This window comes from Phaenicophaeus curvirostris, chromosome 1 (genome assembly GCF_032191515.1).
Source record: "Phaenicophaeus curvirostris isolate KB17595 chromosome 1, BPBGC_Pcur_1.0, whole genome shotgun sequence".
Classification (NCBI taxonomy): domain Eukaryota; kingdom Metazoa; phylum Chordata; class Aves; order Cuculiformes; family Cuculidae; genus Phaenicophaeus; species Phaenicophaeus curvirostris.
The window spans coordinates 85,600,569-85,623,431 of record NC_091392.1 but is presented as its reverse complement, the minus strand read 5'-3'; the positions used below and the strand labels follow the sequence as shown (position 1 = coordinate 85,623,431).

At 36.4% G+C, this 22,863-nt stretch overlaps 1 protein-coding gene across 5 annotated transcripts in view; it reads left to right on the top strand.

Moving 5' to 3' along the window:
• STXBP5L (syntaxin binding protein 5L) overlaps positions 1-22,863 on the top strand; it is a 197,940-nt gene that overhangs the window by 132,319 nt on the left and 42,758 nt on the right. For 3 of the 5 annotated variants that reach the window (XM_069866934.1, XM_069866918.1, XM_069866939.1), the window contains exons 15-19: positions 291-508; positions 4,433-4,605; positions 9,933-10,058; positions 13,897-14,048; positions 15,703-15,774. In XM_069866934.1, coding sequence (XP_069723035.1) covers positions 291-508; positions 4,433-4,605; positions 9,933-10,058; positions 13,897-14,048; positions 15,703-15,774 — 741 coding nt within the window. Of the gene's footprint in view, positions 1-290; positions 509-4,432; positions 4,606-9,932; positions 10,059-13,896; positions 14,049-15,702; positions 15,775-22,747; positions 22,814-22,863 lie in introns of all 5 variants that reach the window. The other 2 variants (XM_069866926.1, XM_069866947.1) reach the window with 2 other exon arrangements.

The following is a 22,863-nucleotide window of genomic DNA, read 5'->3' as shown; positions in this document are numbered from 1 at the left end:
GCCTAATTATGGACATAATGGTTAACAGACACCTTTGACATTCTGTTTCAGAAAGTACTAGGAAGTATTTCACGAACAAATAGTCATTCAGGAAGTATTAAATATGTACCCTACCATTACTAGGTGCCAGAATAATATCTGTAATGTATAATACCCGTCTTTTTCTCCTCTTAGATCTTCATAAGATTCTTTGTTATGCCATACGTGAAAAGAAAATGGGAACATAGGAACTGTATAACTGATTTGTTTCATGTTATTCAGTATTTTTTATATGTTTTAAAATATTCCAGTTACTCTGCAGATGTTGTACAAATTAAAAACATCAAAAGTCTTTGAAAAACAGAAGCCAGGAGAAGGAAAAGCAACAGCTGAGATTGTAGAAGAAGATCCGTTTGCTGTTCAGATGATGCACTGGTGTCCTGAAAGCCGAATTTTCTGTGTGGCAGGAGTTTCTGCATACGTGATTGTTTACAGGTTCAGTAAACATGAAGTAAATACTGAAATTGCAGTAAGTCCTTCAGAATTTTGCTCTCTTATAAAACAAAATAATTTCTAAATCAAATTGCCTTGCTGTGCCTGTGCTCATATACTTGAATAAAAGTAGTACCAAGCTGCATAAATATAAGTTTAGGGATATTCCATTTAAAACCTTTTGAGTGAAATCTTGATCCTGCTTAAGTCAGTGACAAAAATCTAACTGTTTTTTTGGGAGCCTGTTCTCCACTTGTTTGCTTTTACAGTAACATACAGTACAGATTTCAGATGTAGTTTCCTTTCAAGACTTTATAATACTGTAAATCTCTGTTATAGCTACCTGCTTTAAAAATACTGCCTGCTTTATGGTTTTATCAGATAATGTACATTGTGTGTTGGCATAATAATGCTCTTTTTAACTCAAGTATTTAATCTCTTTTAATTTATGTTCATAGTCTCTGTACAACAAGGGGACTGAAAATTATCACTGGCTTCAACAAAATAAAAGAGTTGGGAGTTTTTTCCTGATTTATGCTTGCTCTGTTGCCCTAAAAACAGACACTATATGAAATGCCAGATTATTTCTGGTTAAACACTTGATATTTTCCTATGAATTCTATTGCTTTATCATGTGCAAATACTTCTTTTTCTGTCTTCATATCTTAAGCTGTCACCTTATTTCAGGTGGAATTATACAGTTTATGTTCTTCAAAGTGCATAGCAGTCACCTTGTACTTATCATTGTTGTATAGCGAGTCTGAGCTTGGTTTAAACCTTGCATTTTTGCACAGGGTCCACAACCACAGCTAACAGTGTGGCTAAACATTATTTATGATGTAGAACATTCTTTCTTAAGTCTAAGAAATTTAACAGGAGACTACTCTCAATGCAAAGCCAAACCAAACATGACTACCTATCCTTCAGGTGTGCCATTTTCTGGTGCTGGAGAACAGTTTGCACCACCAGGAAGTGTTTCTTTGCGTCTGTCAGCTCTCAACAAACCCCAGGGGCTTACAGATATTTCCTTTTCATTTTCCACCTTCCCTGATTACAGTTCTTTTCCTTTTCACACTATTTTAATGTACTTTAGAAAGTCTGCTGTCTGGCAAAACATGAAATTTTTGGCCTGTAGACAGGCAGCATCTGGTAAGAAATTCATTACCTATAGCTGTTCTGTTGTTTTCCTCTCATTTTTTTCGCACCAGAGGCAATTATTGAGTTAGCTGAACATATCCTTTCAGGATAGTTTTAAAACTAATGAACAGTAAATTCAAGCTAGCAACCAGCTTATGTATAATGCTGCTAAAATTACTATATCTTAGTATTCTTGCATTATTGCATAGCAAATGCATCTTATATTTTATTACCTATAATTTAATTTCTTTATTTCCCTGTCTTTTCTTTTGTGGCTGAATTCCATCAGAACTGGTATTTTCTGAAGTGTTATAATATGTGCAATTTAACAGCTCCTCAGATTTCATCTGTAATTAAAAGGCATTTATATGAGGAATTGTTCTCTGAAGAGTTGCCTTAATATTATCTATTCTTGGTGGCATAGTCACTGAGTTCTCCTGGGTTTTATGCATCCCTGAGATGGACCTCATCTCTTGGTGTCTGCATTTTTGCTGCAGGCATTCAATTCTTCACTTTTAAATGGAGAGGGAGGTAATAAAAACTAAGGGAGTCTTTGTTGGAATGTGTGCCTGACTTCTGGCTGTTCGGCTTTGTCTAAACTGATACTGAGCTGGTCAGTCTCATGATTTCTTTGTTGCCTGAGGTGAGCTCAAGTTCTAGCACTTAATGTCCCCCCGCCTCTAGCAGCCAACCTGAACTCACTTTGAGTTCAATCCACAAATCACAACATTTTAAGGACCTCATGTGGGTTTGAATGCCTCATATCAGTTTTGTAATGTTACCACTGTGGTAAATAGGAAACAGGGAGGCTACTCAAAGGTTTCTCCATGTAGAAGGGAAGTCTGCTGCAGAGTTTGCCTAAGAGGCATAGGTTGTGCCTGGGATTTCCTCAACAGGGATATTATTTGCATCATTCCGTATCAGATTCTGGAGGCAATTAGCACACATGAGGCAAATTCTGTTTCCTACCCAACCTTGGATTCCTTGCCATACAATTATGTAAGAAGAATTTGCTCTTGTTGTTTTCTCATCTGAGTCTACTCCACCCTGTCTCAAAAGAATATCTAAGTATCTATTAAATATGATCACTTCCTCAGTGATCAGTGTTGCCTCATGAAGCTCCACTTAAAATCTTGTGAGAAGAACCATAGCAAAAACTTTACGCTAATTTGAACATAGAAAGGAGAATCTATAAGCCTAGTACGGGATCCTCCAAAAAGATCTTTACCATGTATCAAAATAAATTGTTATAAGAGGTCTGTACCCCCTCCAAGGGCCAGTCAAAGCAGAGACCAAAGCATAGAAGAAAATTCACAATCATGTTATTAGCTTAAATTTTTCCTTTCTAAGTAAACGGACAATAGCTAGAACTTAACAAAATGAATTTTAGTAGAAAAAGGAAGACACAAAGAAAAATATCCAAAGAAGAATGATACACTTCTAACATAGCAAGCAGAAGAACATACGCTTCAACAGTTCCTCCACTCCTGCATAAAGATTAATCAGCAGCAATTAGTTCCACAAGAATATATTTTCCTGAACTCGATACTTCACTCACTAGTCTTTGAAGGCAAATGTTGTCTATAGGGGGTTTTTAGCTGATTCAGGAAAAAAAGGGTCTATAGATTTTGAAAGGACAGAACAGAAGTTAAATTTTGAGAAAAGACCCTTTCTCTTCTGGCTGAGCAGAATCACTTCTTTCTGAAATCTTAGGTGTTTTAACACAATGGTTGAGGAATAGGAGAGCCTTCAGCACTGATCTTTATTTCCTGATTCTCATAACACTTAGGTATTTTCTTAGACTCCATTCTGGCCTCAGTGAGAATCACTGACTAAGATGGAGTTTGCAGTGTCTCCATCTGCAATTGCTTCTGACCACTTCAAGATACCAGCATTGAAATTACTATTCAGCTCATAATCACAAGACTTTCTTTCTTTACTTATTTTTAATTCTTTTCAAGGTGGGGCTCTCCTTGGACAATTCACGAGGCAGAAAGAATTGCCCAATATTTACTGTGATTCTTTGAGATGATTAGTTACATAGATTTGAACTTCCTGTCCAGTTTCCCCTGAGTTTTGGAGTCCTTCAGTTAAGGTTTCCGGGATTAGTGGAAAGAACTGAAATGTGACTGAGCCTGGTTGGTCTCCTTTTCCCTATCAAGAGAGCCCAAAAGGAAAGCAGGATGTAACTGGTTCAAACTTTGCTTTCTAGAATCCACCAAACTCATGGTTAGTCTAATGAACATAGAACTCTGTGTTGTTATCTCTCATTTCCTTAGCCCCATCTATGGGCAAATGAAGTTCATTCATCGGTACCACCCACACCACCAGCCTTCTGCACTCGGGCTAAAGGCTGTCTTGTAGAGACTGTTGTACTAGCGATAAGGAAGCAGAGTTAATCATTCTTCTAATGAATTTGCTTAGGAAAACGATAACAGACAACAGGCAGAAAATTTTCATTATGTTTATCCTGAATGATGTCTTCTTATACCAAAATATAATTTATTTGGAGGTGCGTGATTGTCTTCTCTTTTTCACAATAAGTTCTGGAAAGTTGTATTCCTGCCTTTCACTTACAATAAAAGGTTTGAATCAAAGTCAGCACTGGGAGACTATACTTAGGTATTTCTCCATCAGCATAGGGTCAATGACTAGTTCCTATCTGATGTTGCTATTGGGCTGTATAAACACCAAATGTCCTGCAAATGACAATGATAAATGTGGGGGATATTTTGAAAAAAGGCTTACTGATACTTATTTGAAGTAACAGAACTTTCAGCAGCCTTCCTTATTAAATTACAACTTAGCTTTTTATTTTCTTAAGTCATTAGAGGTACGACTTCAGTACGAAGTAGAAGATATCATTACTCCTGAACCAGAAATAATTCCTCCATTTCCAGATGCCTCCTCCCAGCTTCCTTCTTTAAAGAGCCTTTCAGGCAGTACCAACACTGTAGCATGTGAAGGAACGATGAAGGATAGTATCCCATGTCTTAGGTAAGTCAAATATTTACCTTCCTAAAAAGCATTGCTATCTGTTCTATTAACAAGCTGTGAACTATCAGGTAAGCAGCTAATCAGATGTATGCAACAAAAAATGAGAAGAAACCACAATGTGAAACAAACAAAAGTCAAAATAATTAACAGGGTATTTTGAAACACTAGAAGTAATAACAGAGAAGATGAAGTGCAGTAAAGGTTTGACTGTAATATTCCAGTTTGATCTAGGCTTACATCTTCATCTCAGATCCACAGTTTTGAATGGAATATAAACACTATAGAATAAATCAAGGAATTTCCGAGGAACGTTTTGGGGGGGGGGTTGAGTTCACATAGAAACTTCCATTGAACAGACATGGGCAAAGCAATCTCTCCTTGATTAATTAGTATGTCACTAAAATCTTTCTTTGTGAAAGAAGTATATGCATCCTATAGTGCGTAAGCTCTGGAAGCTGTATTTGTACTCATGAAATAACTTCTAAAATACACAACTATGAAAGAGTTGCATTGTGTGGAAGTGTATATATGTTTAATCTTTAGAAATAAGTAAACTGTTGTCTGCTAGAGAACACATTGCCACCATTTGGAGTAGATTAATGTCCTTTGCTAACAACTCACATAAATTATGAGTTTGAATAGTTTCAAAACAGAATTCCATACAAAACTCCAGAAACTATAATTTCCAGCAATTACAGTGCACTGGTGATAACAATTCCTCTCATTTTAGTGAATTTGTTATTATTTCAGTCTAATTATTATGAAGTATTTTAAATGCCTCACTTTTTTCAAAAGCAGTTTCAATGAACATTGACTGACTTTGCAGATAGATTGGGCTGTTGAGATCCTGAAAATAGCAGTAGCCTTTAAAAGAAATATCGTGACATTGTCCTTGTAAAATTAACAGTATTTATTTGAATCTTGCTTATTTGTCTACCTCCTTCAGTCAGGTAGTTGAACCTCAGACCTCAGTTTAATCATTAATGTGAACTATAAAAATCAATAGACAAGACAGGGAGAAGTTATTAAAAAAAAATCCCAATGTGAAATCTATATATGACATTGAAATCAGCAAGAATGCTATTGATTATTTCTGTGGCTAAGATTTCACCTTAAGGTATTCTTATTTGATTTAGTCTGTGGAGGAGACGAATTGTTGATATTGGAGACAGAATAGCTGTAATGAGCCGGTACTGGTTCTGTTGGTTAATTTTCAGAAGTTTGCTGAACTCCGTGTAATCTCACATGAATCTGGCTGACTGATTTTTGTCCCATTTTACACAGATTAAATGTAAACTTATTTTGTCAGAAAACTGATTTTTCAAAGTCAAAGTAATTACACTCCTAGAACCATTGGCATACTCCCTCTCACGTTTATGTAAAAGTACACCATGTACATAGTCAACCTTTTCAACAGGGAAAGGCATATAAATTTCCACGTTTTTCTTCCAAATTCTAACTTGGTCCATATTCCTTGTCTGTCAAAAAACATCTGTTCTAACAAGAATTATGACAATAAAGTGAACGCAGTGCTGGAAACAGAAAATCCAGTAGAGATCTGGGTGATGCTGATGACTTTATATGCTAGTCATTTAGGTGGGCAGCAGTACAGAACCAAAGATACAGTGATAATAATGTAAGGCTACAGCGACCTATACATGAAGGGTGAGTGCACAACTTGAACTATTTTGATAATCCACATACAATTTTGTATACAGACTAGACTAGCTTTTAATCTTGGCCCCATTGTGTTTATTTTCATATCTGCTTCACAACCTCATTAAAGCAAATGGGTGGCACTCCACACAACACAATTTTTGCTAGTCAGAAATCAGAACGACTGAATGTGTTTGTGTCTGAGAACAGGTTCTAGAAATAAAGTGATTGAAGGGGCTGAAGTAATGAAAACATTGCATTTTTCCGAAACTGAAAATCAATGTTACCAGGAGAGGCAAGCAGCAGTGTGGAGTAAATATTGTTCCTCTTTATTTCAGAAGATTTTATAATGAAATATGCACCTATAATAACATAAGACACTAATGTATTTGTGATTTTGTGGATAAATATTTTCGATGTAAATACTGTTATCAAAAAGCTGTACGCAGAATGTCTTTGTTCCCAGACTTTTAGTGTCATTCAAAAATCACATCAATCAAGGGGCCCCATGTAGCTCAAAACTGGTAAAGAACAGTGTATGTCTCATGAAGAAAATGAAAAACGTTGTGACAACCAAATTCACTGTAGCATAACAAGGACATGTCAAGGAAATCCCTGAAATATCTACATTTCTTTTGCACAAACTCCTGCAGTCTGTTTAGGCCTATAATATAAACACTTCAATAAAAGCAATCCAAAACAGGGTGAAGAAGAACTAAATATCAGCATTACTGTTAAAGAAAGATGGTTGGTGAAACCAGGGGGGTGGCTCAAACATCCTTAAAGAGGAAGGCGTCACGGGAGCATGGGAATGCAAACTGAATCATGAAATCTGCAACTACTTTACTCCATTCTTAAAGGCCTTCACCACCAACAACTTATTCTGTGATTAGGGAAAATCCCTGTGAAATAAAAACCATCTTACCAAGAAGATGTTATCCTCAAATATACATTAAAAAGCCAGAGAAATATGTTTGCTTTTTTTCATTCATGCAACAATAATCTGAAAGATATTTTAGAAGACAGTTCAAGTTCTCTAATTTCTTCACATTGGAAAAGTAATATCATAATAAAAACATATTTTAGAAGATCAGAATTAATTCTGCAGCCATTGCCAGTCTCATGGTAGTTTGCTTGGAAGAAGAAAAGGATAAATGCATTGCCTCGACAGATACTTGTTGGAACTCCATTACGATGTGCTTGACTCTTGTGTTCCCCCATATCATCAGTTATCCCTTAGAAAATATGGATAGAAAGTATGTCTGCTCAGCTGAAAGACTTAAGTCTTGCTTCCTGGATCTCATTTACCTGTTTCATATTTTTTTATAGCGTTTTTAAGAGCAGGATCTGAAAACTGAAAATAGGATGCAAGACGGAAACACCACCACAAGTATGCTTCTAAAAGGCCTATACACAGGCATAAGAAGTGTAAGGGCCTCATCACACGTACTCTGAAGTACCCTTTGTATGAAATACTCAGGAGCTGCTTGCTGTGAAATTAGCTTGAGAAGCATATGTTTTCACTGTATACAACTCTTGCTTGTAGTTTCACTTTTCCCCTGTCTCAAAAGACCCCTCTCCCTAAGCAGCTTGGGTTCACAGATGTTCACCCGTTTATTCTCACCACAAATACCCTGAGTAATCCAGGGCGTTATTAAGTTTATGGATAGTCTACCTCCTCCCCTTGTTCTTCTCTCACCTTCTTGTCTCCAGAACTGTTTCTCGTACTTCTTTTCTCGCTCTTCTCTCTCACAGCTGCTGTGCAGGATTTTTTGCCCTTTCTTAAATTTGTTTTCCCTGAGAGGCCACAACCTTGGGCTGAGGGTCTCAGCCATGCCCTGAGGTGATCTGGTTGGAGCCAGGTGGAACCACCTGCATCTGGCATGGGGCAGTCCTGGCTGCTTCTCACAGAGACCCCTCTGCAACCCCTGCTGACAGTGCCTGGGCAACTGCACGTGATCCATCTTCTTTGATAACTGCCTTTTCAAAATACATTTATACCTTGTTTAATTTATACCTTGAATTGTTTAATCATGTCAGTAATACAGTTTGTGCTCATATTTTTATTGTGGAGGGTTCGCTAACCTTGCCAAACCTTTCCCTTATTTACTAATTAATGAGAAAAGCATTCCTCTTCTCTCTTTATAAGTGCATTTCCTTAACAGTAGCTTGGCACACTATTCCATTTCATTTGCCTGTTGTGCTGTTCAGAGCTTACATGTCCGTTTTTCTGGTACAGTAATCAGCCACTTGTCTTGAATCTTGTCATAGGAAAGACATGACAGCACAGTTCAGCCAGTGGGATGCTATTTCCCATCCTCCTCTTCCTCTTTCCTGATTGTCTAGGACCACATTTGGAAAGCTTGCTGGGTCACCTTATAGTCATGTTCAGGAGTCTGCATCATTAGAGTCATCAAAGATCTCTTCTCTTAGATTCAATACATAGGATAATACTGCTTAAGTTATTCATGGTAGAGATACATGTATAAAGAAGTGCTTACAGCAGAAAGAAATATTATGTGCCAAAAATTGCAGTTCTTCAGAATGTGTTGTCCATGTCTGTATTAACTAGCTACTCTCCCTCCCCTCCTGTGCCTTCAGGCACCTATTTTTCACAGGGATGGAGGATTATATGTGATGGAATGTCCCATTATGACTGTGTGTAGGGGTATGCAATGTAAGCAGTCTCACCATTTACAGCTACGGTAAAAACACACTGGGTAGTGGGCTTTATGTAGAAATTACAACCTACAGTGTGAATGTACTAACGAATAACATGAATACTTCGAGGCATTGCTATTATTGCATAATATCTTCTTTCAGTGTGTCATCGCACTAAGTTCTGCCAGTTAAGAATGTACGTAAAGCAGTTATGGAAGTGTTCAGTTTTTATGCTCTCCCTTGATACGTACAACTTCACTATCTGCTCTGCAAGTCACTGAACTTACCATAACCAAATATGAAGAGGTGTTATGTATCAGGGATAATTATATAAAATTTTATGTAGAAAGCATTAAGACCAGATCACATATTAGGTGATTATACTCCTAAAAAGAAAACAGCACTTGTTTGCACTAAATGGACAAACAGAATTGTTGTCCGTAAGTTTTGACCATGTAATGGTGAAGACCACTACAGAAATGTACATCTTCTTATCTTCACTCCCCTCTGTGAATATTTCTGTCATGCTTTACTTCTGAACAAAAGTTCCAAAAATACAGAAATATCCTGTTTCAAAGTTTCAGAAGAAAGTATTTTAGATTTTCTGTCAACTTGATTATTCATGATGATTTTCAAGTCTGCATTATATAACATAGAAAAATATTCTGAAAAAGGAAAATCAAGGCAAAATGATTAAGCAAAAATTGTATTTATTGACCCCCATCTTCGTCTCCTTCAGGCTTTCTCTTGTAGGATATGTTTAAGTTTTCAGAGTTGTTTCTACAAAATGAAAGTAAAAACCTATTATTCTTCCAAAATATCCCTATTCTGATTGGAATGTCTAGTTTCAATGTACAAATATATGCAGAGGATGCTGCAAGTGCTGGTACTTCTCTGGATTTATTAAGGGATTTTGCTTCATTAGTATTTTCTCAAGAGAAACAGTTTTTATTCATGGCCCAGTCTGCTTGTTTGTTTGTTTGTTCTTATTTTGTACCTCTTCTTCTTAGTGTTAAGACACGACCTGTGCGAATGCCTCCTGGATACCAAGCAGATCTTGTTATTCAGTTGGTGTGGGTGGATGGTGAGCCTCCACAACAGATCACCAGTCTTGCTGTAAACTCTGCTTACGGACTGTAAGTAACTCAAAATTGACATTGCATTGATTTATTTATTATTGCACTAAATAATGTGTTTTCCAATTATCCTTCGAAGTTTACTGCTGGCAATTAAAGTCAGAGTAAAAATAATCAAATTTTGAACTCACATACAGATAATATGAGATGTCAAACTGCCATTCTTGCTAATATTTTTACTATTCCTCTTTATTATAAAAGACTTAATCTTTTCACATTATTCTGTCCATACTTTTGAAAAAATTTAATTACATTTCAAATCTGTAATTTTAAAAGTTATTTTGAAAGGATTACCAAGGTGAAATGCATTTCACAGAAGATGGTGGTGTGATTAGGTATTAAATGTCATTCATCAGGACATCATATTTGAGTTGGAAATTGTCTTCTGAAAACAGCCTTTTTATGTCTGTGCTAATCTCTGTTTGCAAGAGAACCAGACATCCTAAAACTGAAAATTGAATAAGGAACATTCAAATGCTAAATTCTGATTGAAAATGCAAGGGTGCCTATCTGTGTGTAATTTTTCCCTCAGGTTCCATTTTTTGCCAGTTTTTAATGTTTTCTTTCACTGAGAGTTGCCTAGGCACGTTGAAACCGTTTTTCTTCTGAAAGGTGTTACTCCTATAAAAAACATGGGCTGGAAAGGGTGTTAGGTCTGTCTGACTCCTACTGATTTTCATTAAGTCACTTAAGTCTCCTCAGTGACTTCAGAAATTTTATGTAGAGCCTTTACATTTGTACAAAAATAGTCCTTCGGAGCTGTTTTGTCAGGTCCATGACCTGAATTTCCAGACAGTTTCCTGTTAATGAACTCTAGAAGTTTCTTTTGTTTTACCATACCTACATGCATTTGTCTCTTGTGCAGATTGTTGCCTAATTTGCTTCCTTGCAGATCTCAAGCTTCAAGGCAGCATGTGACTTCAAGAATAATTACACCTTTCTCTCATCTGTAAACTACTCTGACAGGCTGTAGTTCTCCTAGTACTCACAGTGCTTTCCTAAACATACCTGATTCAATCAAATGCTATAAATTGTTTCCTTTGGTAGGAGCAGAAATAGTTTCCAGGTCAGCCTCCTTCAAAACACCTTATGCTAAGTGCCTGAGTGTTTCAGAAATAAATGCATGTATCAATGAGTAGCCCAATAAAGGAAATTTAACTTTCCTGCAAAAGCTACCCAATAACATAGTGTCCCTGATATTACTGCAGTCATGAGACAAGACTAAAAGAGATATAAAAAAAACCTTTATCCCCAGCAAAGATAAAAGACTTCGGATGTTGTGAATTTTTATTTAATGTATTTTGTTTACTGTTAATATTACAAAGCTACAAATTAGAAGTGTTAACACCTCTTTTATTTCTGTTGAAATGAATCATCAAAAAACTTCTTTATGTTATGAAAGTAGAAAAGAAAAACATACAAAATGCTTCCAATAATGACTGAAAATCTATAAGGTTAAATACAAATAATAATTTTGTTTTAAAGTATGTTCTGTCGGATTGAAAGCAGTCTCTGAATTTTTATTACCAGCTCATGGGATAAAAATTTTCAGGCACTCTACATATTAATTGTCAAGAAATGTCTGATGAGGATTTTATGACATTTCTATGAAAGATAGCTACAGAATAGAACATCTCCTAGCAACTAATTCTATTCATGACTCAAAATTGAGAAATTCATTATGCTTATTTTGTATTTGATTTCCTAAAGACTTGGGTGTTAATAATTTTTCTTAAGCCTTATTAATAGTAATATCTATCTATATTTTCTTGCCATTCCTCAGAAGTGTTATAATATTAATGAGCAATTTCTGATTTTTCCTGGTAATTTTTTTAGATATATGAAATTTTGTATCTGTGCTCCTGTGTGAACTTAGAGAAGTTCAGAAAAATGCAGACCAGGAACTGATGATCCATTTTGTTAATTTTCTGACCACAGAGCAAATGATCCCTGGCTCTTATTGCGATTCGTGTTTTCTAAAATCAATAAATCTCAGGTTAATAATTTTCACAAAATCACAGAATGGTAGGGGTTTGAAGGCACCTCTGGAGATCATCTAGTCCAACCACCCAGCTAAAGCAGGTTCACGTACAGCAGATTGCACAGGAACATGTCCAGGCAGGTCTTGAACATCTCCAGAGAAGGAGACTCCACAACCTTCCTGGGCAGCCTGTTCCAGTGCTCCATAACCCCCACAGTAAAGAATTTTTTCCTCGTGTTAAGGTGAAACTTCTTGTAGTCTAGCTTGTGCCCATTGTCACTTGTCCTGTCACTGAGTGTCACTGAGAAGAGTCTGGCCATCTCCTCTTGACCCCCATCCTTTATATATTTATCAGCATCTATAAGGTCCCCTCTCAGTCTTCTCTTTTCCAGATTAAACAGACCCAGGTCTCTCACCCTCTCCTCATAAGAGAGATGCTCCTGTCCCCTGACCGTCTTTGCGGCCCTCTGCCTGACTCTGTCCAGTCTTCGTCTTTCTTGAGTTGGGGAGATGAGAACTGGACAAAGTATCCGACATGGGGCCTCACTAGGGCAGAGTGGGGCAGACTTTACCTGCAGTCCTTTCTAGCCAGAAGTAAAGATTGCAGTCTTACAGAAAAAGAAAGACTTCTGTAGAATAATTGTCAGTATATAATGTTCTTGCTTAAATCAAGTCTCCAACAATGCAATGTTGAGCATTTGGCATATGGACCCTATCAGTAGTCATATGCTCTGTGAATTTATTTCCCATTATCTAAACCAGAAAGAAATGAGTCAGTTTTGCTTGTCTGTTTTAATATTAAATATTAAATTGGTTTAATGCTTTAGCAAAGATAATATCTGCAGAGATACATGGGTTTCCATATGTTACGGTTAACTTCGGACTTTCTCCTAGGTCTTAAATAAAGGCATGTTTATCATCTTTTTGGTTTCTTCCTTTTCCCTATTTTCCTTCCTTTTCCTTGGATTGATGCATTGTGTTCTTCCTTCCCTTCTACCCCTGTCTTCACCCCTTCTGAGCTGGGGAATAAGCAAAAATAGAAAACATTTTTATAGGAGAGGATGAAAACGTGCTGCTGGTCCAATATGACTTCTCTCTTTCTGAAAATGGTGTCAGAAGGAAATCGGTAGAAGCAGTAGAGAAGCAGCCGGGCAGAATGCTTCAAAAGGGACCTTCGAGGCAGCAAATGAAGTAAATTGGTCCATCTCTTTTTCCTTACAAGAAGACTGCAGTCTAGATCTTAGGCAAGATCAGCTGAGAGATCATGCCCATGAATTGAACCACCACCAAAATGCTATTTGTAGAAGCATTACAGAGGGGCAAAGAAAGTTTTAGCAGGAGTCTGTATGGTAGCCAAGCTAACAGAGTTGGAAGGAAATTCTATAAATAGTTTTCAGATTTGGGTATCTCCACAACACCGTTTATATATAGTTAATTTATCATTTGTATTTAGATTAAAATAATTATTTATACATGTCTTTGCATTTATATTTTGATTTATATTCATATCTCTTCCATATAAATAACCACTTTTAAAGATCTACATTCAGATTTTTAGGCTTAATTTATGTTATTATTACTAGAATTATATTGTTCAGTAAAGCAACACTTAGACATTATTGCAGTGCTTTTGGCAGAGAAAGTTAATTAAAGTGGAAAGTCAGCTTTCAGGAAAGTCAGTTACTGTGTTTCAGGACAGAATTTTATAAATTCAGGATTACAAATCTGTAAGAATTAGAAAATGTAAGCTTTGAGTAGTTTCTAATGAAAAATGTTTGTGCAGGATTCATAATAATTATTGTTTGCGCCTCTTACTTACATATTACTAATACCTTTGAGGAACATTTCTTTTCTCAGAGTGGCATTTGGAAACTGCAATGGTTTGGCTGTTGTGGACTTCATGCAGAAGACAGTACTGCTGAGCATGGGAACCCTTGACCTATATGGATCAAGTGATCCATACCAGCGTCAACCACGTTCACCTCGCAAAAGCAAGCAGTTTGCTGCAGGTAGGAGATAAATATTGTGGTTGTGAGCCTGATATGCCCTTCGGGTTTTTTGCCTGTGGCTTTTTATAGTGCTTTTGAAGTGCATGACTATTTGCCAGCCAACAGAGTTTCTGTAACTTGAAAAAAGAAACCTGACTTGCTTTAGGTACTGAGACTTTCTCAGAAACAAAATGTTTTATGAAGTCTGTTCTTTTGGGATGGAGGTCAGCAAGTCTTTCCCTTAGCTGAGTCTATAAAAAATCATAATGAGCTGAGCAGCAAATTGTTTCTCAGGCCATCACTTAAAGTGTAGTCTCTATGCTATTTTCTTTCTAGTTTCAATAAGCTCATACCAATAGGTAAGACTTCAATTTAAACTTAATTGTCTCTTCTGCCACCTGCTATTTATTGGTATTTGATAGACAGTCGTATTTGGACAAGTATTACACTTGAAAGAAGTGCTCGGTAGGTAGCACAAGTAGCTCAAATTAGCCACTTTATTACTGAATTGAAGCTCTTAATATAAACTTGCTAAATCCATTTATACCCCATTTTAAAATTTGATGCCAAGAGAATGACATTTTTATATCATAACTATTATTATGCATTGTGTGCTAGAAATATTAGTCCATCAATGCAGCTAAATGTTATCATACATTTTTGGTTGTCTAAAAAATTTACTTGTATGAGAAAAAACATCAGATGATCTTCTAAGTTTCATGTCTTTTTACTTTATATATTCCAGAATAACATACTAGAGTCAGACACAATTATGAAATGTTTTACATAGCTGTGAAGTTTTAGAATTAGATTTACAAATCTGTTTGAAAATACTGAGTTTTAAATCTACCCAAAATTATAGAAGGAGCAGATTACAGTGGGTTTATGACATCAGCATTTTCACCAACAGACCCTGCACTAAATCATCAAATCCTCTTTCTCCAGTTGATGGAAATTTTTTTAATTGGGAATATGCTTGTACTCAAACAGAAAGTAAAATTTAGAGAATACAATATAAGTCTTCAAACTTACTTCCCTTTCTGAAGGTCCATTTATCTCCCTTTCTAGGCATTTAATCATGGCAAGCTTAGTTCTCACCTGTGCCAAGTGTTAAAGATGTAAAATTGGCACAGCTGAGGAGAGAAGAAACAAGCAGCTTTAAGCTACATTCAACTTCTCTGTTTGGCTGAGCCAGCCTCACAGCAGCTCCTAAATTTGAGCAGCTAGCTACAAGCAACATGCTGCAGAGCCCTGTACAAAAGGTGGAGGGCAGCTGATGTAGAAATAGCTATTATCAGCGTTGTACCACACAGGCTTTCTCTGCGTTAGTCTTGGCTAGTCCTTCAAGGCAACGTTCCATCTCTGCAGCGCTGCTAGGATGGAGCCCCCTGGGGATAAGTGACTGCTAAGAAGGAATACACACTTCTAGATTGCTCGTAGAAACTATGCATCTAAAAAAAGCCTCAGCTGCTTTCTCACCATCCATCCTGCATCCTTTACTTTTTTGATTATTTTTCTTGTTATGTTTCCTGACTGGAAGGTAAGTATCTGCTGAAATTTCTTCACCTTGGCTGTTCTAGATGCTGGTTATGATATCACTTCCTTTCACTTTAGACTGTTTTTTCTCTCTTTCCTCTGCCTGCTGCTGATGCTGGTGTACTGGCATGTTCCAAAGACAACTTTTGCATGCGTGGCCTGTCTAACTTTTATCCAGATTTAACGAAACGGATCCGTACTTCCTATCAGAGTAAGTTCTATAAAGGTTAGGCAAGTTGCTTTACCATGATTGGACTATGCCTGACTTAAATCCACGTGTTTGTGCTTTGTAATGTGTTTAAAAAACACATTCAGCATGCAAGCAAACTTATTACATCTTGTGATGTCAACCATGCTTAATTTTGACAATTATTTTTATTATGCAGATATTTCAGATCATTTTCTTTTTCCAAGAGAGTCAATGAGAAAAACTCAGTGGTTTATGTGGGGCAGATTGGGCCTTAGAAATAATTTTTCAAAGATGCTATGTTTTTGATGCCAGTATCTTTCTTTGGCTATATATTCATTTCAGTGTACATCTAATTGTATGAAGCATTTCTTGTTTTGCAGTGGCACTGCCTGCTTGTAGTTATTAATTAATTCTTCCCCATTTTCAGAAGAGCAATGTGGCTTACAAGAGTGCCAATTGGATTGAGTGCTGTGAAATTTAAAATTTTAATCTTGGTTTCGTACTTGAATATTTGGCTTTGGGGAACTGTCCCATGCTTCTGATCTTTAATGGGGAATGTAAAGTGGGTATAAAAATACATGCATTGCAGAGAGCTATGAAAATTAATGTTTTTAATATCTTTAAATTTTGAATTATAGTGATAGGCAATTTAAATATTAGTATTCGTCACTGCAGAATGCAATGAACAAAGCTATAATTAATTTTGAAAAAAATGACTGTTAAACAGATGAGCTGTATGTACCTTAATTAACTGCAGTGCTTATATGTAATTAGGTCTCCTGGATGCCTCATATTCATCTCTTTTTAAAGTGGTTTTCACAGAACAACTGGATAGGCAATTTTACATTAAATACTCAGTATAGACAAGATAAAGGGGCGGCAATTGTTTTATCATCTCACATAAATATAGTATTGTGTAGCTATTGAAATACATTTACATGGTCACACTAGAAATTCTGTTCCATCTCTCTAGAACGATTACTCAACAACTGATTTGTATGATTTTATTTCATAATGCTTCATAAAAGGTGGCATATTTAGTTAAAAGATCAGTCCAGTTATAAACCCAGCAGCCTATAAAGAGGTTTGTGTATAATGTCTTAAAAGCTATTAGTCTGGTGTAGCTAATTTCAAGTAACGGAGAACATGAAGGGCAGACCGCAGTCAAAGACTTGGGGGTTTTATTCACTAAAAAATTAATAAATTCTAAGACAAAAAATGACTGACAAACCCATTGAAAATTACAAATGCAGATCAGAGTTTTTCATAGCTTCTTGTTTCAACGTTCAACCTCAATATCACACAAGTGCACAAAGTCTATATATGAGTGCGGAGTAGGAGTCTGGCTCTTGTGCAAGATCACAAGCAACTTTTTCTTTCCTCAAAAATCACTTGGTTGTTACTTTTGCTGTTCAATACTTATACAGGAGTATGTAGTGTATGATCTGAAAGATGCACCAGGCAATAAGATAAAGAACAAGGAAAGAATGTGGCATAGACTGTAAAATATCTTGTTAAATCATTCTCAAGTTGTGCTTTCTAATATTTCTCATGAGATGTGAATTTTAAGATCAGTATTGAGAATGGATTTAGGATTTTTCTTACAACTTTATCTCTTCTTATAAAGGATGATGATAGGAAAACAAAAATAAATTATTTTTGGAAAGTGTGCAATTGAAGCTGATGTTATTAAGGCAAAAGCAGGAATGGTCGTGTGATAACATAAGCATCAGGCCTAAAGTTTTGAGGGTTATATAAATGAAAATGGAAGTTAACAGGAAGACATATCAGGAGCTGATTCAATCAAGTAATGAAGTGGGAAGATAACTATATGAGGATCAGCTTGAGAGAATAAGACTTTCAGGCATTGACTCTAAATAAGAGATTGTTATGAGTAAGAAGCTTAGACGTTTGTCAGTCATTTTGAAGGTGATTTGCAGGGAAAAAAAACAGTCTAGTTTGATATCTAGCCTGATGCCAAGTGTGATGTTCCAAGGATAAAAACTGTATTATGGATTAGAGTATCTGAGAAGATAGTGGTGCTGTTAACCCTGTTGAAGTAATGAAGAACTTCAGCACAAAAAAGAAGAGTTCATCTTGCCCATGTTAAGTTCACATTTGGGGCTAGTGAGTAAATTTTGTAAAGGTAGGATTACTGCTCTAACTTGGATGGAAAGAATCCAACTTAGAGTGGCAACCCCATCCCTGGCAGTGTTCAGGGCCAGGTTGGATGAAGCTTTGAGCAACCTGATCCCATGGGAGGTTTCCCTTGCCCATGGTAGGGGAGGTGGAACTGAATGATCTTTAGGGTCCCTTCCAACCCAAACTGTTCTATGATTCTATGTGTAGTTAGGAATCATTAGGGTTAAAGTAGGTGTTTATTCTCCTGTTTATAGAGAAAGTCTCCTCAAATACTGGGATAGAGACATAAAGGAAGTATTAATATTTTGGTCTGGGGTGCTTTGCAAGTGAAGAGGGAAAGAGGGGGGAAAAAAAAAGGTCCTCAAACAGGGAAAAGAAGCGATGTGGTGGGGAAGACAGGTTTTCCAAAGCAAAGATATAATCAACAAAGTTAAGAGAATCCAGTACGCAGAGTATGGTGGTGGAATAATTGGTCTGGTTTTTTTTTAATTTTAGCCAAAAAAAAAAGTAGAGTAGCTTGATAAGTTTAATGCATATGTGTGTAAGCTGGACTGAAAAGCATAGAGAGTAGACTTAGAGCAGTAAGACAGCACATTCTCTGTTTTGGGAGGTGGAAGTGGGAAGGTAGAAGCAAGAAGGGAACAAATTGCAGGAATGTAATTACTTCTGCACTTACATAATGGGAAAGACTGAAACATAGCTGTCCTATCAGGGGTAGTAATTTGGGGAAAATAAGAGGCTAAGATGAGTGCAAGTGAAGAGCTGGAGGTAGCTTTCTGGTGTTGATGACGTTCCATTTGCTATAGCATCTGCTGGCAGGCACCTTGCTTTGTAGCAAGAATGTGTGCCAGGCCGCATAAAATAAACTCTCTCTGTAGTAGTGCAGAACTGTGCTGTTGTTTGTTTGTGTTTCTTTTTTTAATTCAATTGAAATCAAGCTGTACATCTTATTACTTAGTAGTACATAACATATATCCAAATATTAAAACAAGTACATTTACTGCATCTATAGAAACAGTGTTTACAGCAGAACATGAAAATACCTACTTGTAAAAGCCATTACTGTCTCCTATTAGAAATTCATACCATCTGTTGGTAAAACAAGAAAATAAATAGTCTTTATGAAACATCCAAAAAGTTGTCATGTTCAAAGGATGTTGATACATTGGAAAATAATTTTCAGAATAAAGACTTGTCAGCAAAAACTCCTTGCTCCTCCTTTGGTCCAGGCTCTTCAGAGAGTGTGATCAAAAGCAGTCTTGGGCTGAGAGGAACACACAGAAAACTGTTATGAGTCGTTACACATCAGTAATTGACGCTTCATTTCACACCTTACAACACAGTAGAAGTTAATATCAGTTGAGTTTTAAGTCAACAGCTGTATTCTGAACTGTTGCTTCCAAAGAATGCATCGTATTTAAACATAAAGCATAGTATGGTTATTCAGGATGAAGATGATGGATTAAGGTAACACTGATCTTAATTATTGGCTTGTGATAATTTATTGATAATTTATGATGATTTTGATATTGATAATATTATGATATTATATCATAATATTGATAATATTATGATAATTTATTTATTTATAAGCAAAGATGTACTGACTTCGGGTGCTTTAAGTAAATAATTGGTCTGAATCACTTAGTCATATGGATAGAAATTTAAAATTTCAAGAATAATTTTAAATCTAATCATGAGCTCGTAAACGTTACTCCATACTACACAGTACCTTTCTTGATCCATTAATAAAGACAAAAAGGGAATTATAGTAATCTTTGAAAAGAACCCAGGAAAGATGTCTTTTTAAGTGCTTATGTGATATATTTACATCTTACACTATTATCACATTTACAGATTGTACAAATAAAAGCAATTTTCTTTATAATGGCAATGGGTACATCTACAGGTGGTTGCTTACACTGCCAAATTCCATTCTTTGTCTTTAGTTTTGCTGCTATGTTCCCGCTTTACTTGGACTCAAAATTTGCTGGTGAGGGGATTTTTTGGCTAGAAGTAGCTAAAATATCTTGGGACACAGGTTTGGCCTACAGAACTTTGAAATATAAAGTGAAAATATATTCATAATATAATAATTTTAGTAATATAATAATTTTTGTAGCTGTTGTAGTCTCAGGCATTCAAGGGAAGCTGAGTTGCATGGAAATACTATACAGGGTAAATTATTGAAAAGACTTGGCTTGTTTTACTTAAAAAGGAAGTGACAGTAGAAAATAAGTAGCAGTACAAAGAAAAGCTTTCTTACTCAAAGGCAAACAAAAGATAACATTCAATGAAATCAAAGTTAGCACGTGAAAATTGACTTATTTCTTCTTTTAGTGAATGATGATTGTGCAATTCCTTGCCATATAACATCTTAGGGATTTAGAATTTAGTAAGACTTTGGATATATGGATGGGTAATAAGAACTCATAAGACTATATCTAGGCAAGAAAGATTAATGGCAGGGGAATATATGCCAGTGGCAGTGCTAAACAAAATCTAAGTGTCTGAGATTAAGACAATACCCTTGTGCAGAGCACAAAGTACCACTTATGCCTAACATGGGGATTTACTGCACTTCTTAAAAAAAAAAAAATTTTAAAGTGTATGTTGGTGGTCGCTGTTAGAGGTGATAGTGGCTTAACAAAAAGTCTAGATTGGCAGACAAGTTTGTATGTTCGCCATTTTAAAATGCCATACGTGAAATCTATCTTTACTGCTGTAAATCGTAAAACTCCTGCCAAATATAAAGAGCCTGTGGCATTCTCTGGCAGTTGCTCTGGAGTTTTCAGAACAGTGCTGCGATTTGTCTCATTTCCTACTACAGTCAGAGGCACCATAATTTATATTTAGCTGTAATATTGCTTCTGTGAGCCCACACATGCAAAAAAAAAATCTATTTAGAAGCAAAATCTGACCTGGCATTTGGCATTGTAACTATCACCAATAGTAACTATACAAGGTTTAGGAAAATTTCATTCATCACCACATCTTAATCAGGGGTAAAGTTTTAATAACTCAAATACTGCGCTTGCAAAATACACTCTTTAATATTCCATTTGCCCAGACCTCCAGTGCTATACAAATGTGCTGAGCTTGCTTCCACTGTACCTTGTGGACAGTTCAGCAGCAAAAATCAATTATGTCCCAAATCTGTAGGTACATACAGAAATCAAAGAGTCAGATAGAAGTAAGATTTGATGTAAGGAAGGTGCACATAGACAGGATCCCTAACTGATTGCAGTTCCTGAATTCTATTGTAACTTCAAAAGTGACTAGATTCAGTCAATTGGAATATAAAATTCTCTCATGGATTGAGTTGAATCAAAGAAAGATTCAAGTACCTTTCTCAAATTAAAACATCTTTGGTTCTCAACATTAGTATCTAGATTGTGATTTTTTGTTTGAACATCAGCAGCAAATACATCAATACTACTCACTTAACAGGCCAATTCAATACTGCTGTTTTTTTTTCCAAAGCATGGTCAAAATTGTTCTAGCACTCATGTAGCTTTGTTAGTGATGGGAGCTTTTTATTCTACTTGTTGGGGGTCTAGATTCTGGCCATTTTTCAGAGCAGTTCAAAATTACATTGTAATAAAAATATCAGTACCAACATTGAGAACCTGCTGGTCTTAGTACAAAGAGAACAACCCCGGTAACAAAGCAGTAGCAGAATTTTTTTTAGAAACAGGAGTCTACTTGAATTTCATAGATGAGGGTCTCTGAGCCTGAGGGTCCAGAAGTCATAACAAACGTTGCAGGATGTGTGGTGCCAGATTAAAGCATACTGAAAGGTCTTGATAGGATGTTTGACTTCCATGATACAACATATGCAGAGTGTGTGTAAATATACTGTCAGTACAACAGTAATGAACTTCTGAATGTGGGCTAATGTGCACTAGGCTCTGTGATGCGAGTGCGGTGAGTTCACATTGGATGACTGGTGCTGGGCTGCCTGCCAGTCCCAAGAACCCTATGGCATGAAGTCAGAACTCCTTATTATAACCAGTGTGAACTGCTTCATGTAGGCCATAGGACACAGGACACAAAGTTATGGCCATGCCCAATTCACCCCCTCAGAATTTGGTAAAGGACAGTACGTGCTCAGACTTTCTCTCCCTCGCATGCAAAAGGGCATGATGGATCCTAGTTTGATCACAGAAATGAGCCTAAGCTTAAGCAGTATAAACTAAGATTACTTCACTTGTTTCCGTCTTCTGTGGTGGACTGCTACAAATAAGTTCCTCACAAATATTTATAAACAATATGTAAAATATCCTGTCCAAAAATTCTGTGTTATGTTCAGACAGCATTATCGTTGCCTCTGTGTCCTTTTGAATGAGCCATCATGTGTGAATTCATATAAAAGTTCCTAATATTGCAGAGTAGCAGCAATATTTTGTATTTACTATCTTCTTTCACTAGTACTGTGTCTCCCCCAGCTTCTTCCCCTGTTTTAAGGTTTCCTCCCTGCATTCTTCAGCAGTTGAAAGCATAGAGTAATTTCTGCATCAGTTTGTCAGGGATGAATGAGTTTGATTCCTATCACAGACATTTAAGTTTTAAACTGTGTTTCCTTGTTTTCACTTGTTAGGTACAGGCACTCTGTCTACCCTGAAGCACTCGGAAAACAAATCTGAGTTAGCAAGAAGTCTGATTTTTAAACCAGACCTAAATTTCTGCAGTGACAGCCTGATAACTGCAGTTATCTGGAATAGATATTTCCCTTACATTTCACACCATTCTTTTCTCCAAATTGACTTTAAAGCGCAGAGTACCGTCAACCAAGAAAGTTGAAGCATGCCCTGTTAGATTGTAACTTAACTTTTTAACTCCATTTTTTCAGGCCTGACTGAACTCAGTGACAGTCCAGTTTCCCTGGAGCTAGAGCGTTGCAAGTCTCCCACTTCAGGTAAAAGTGACTGGCTTCTCTTCCTGCAGTCTGTATAAGCCATGCATATC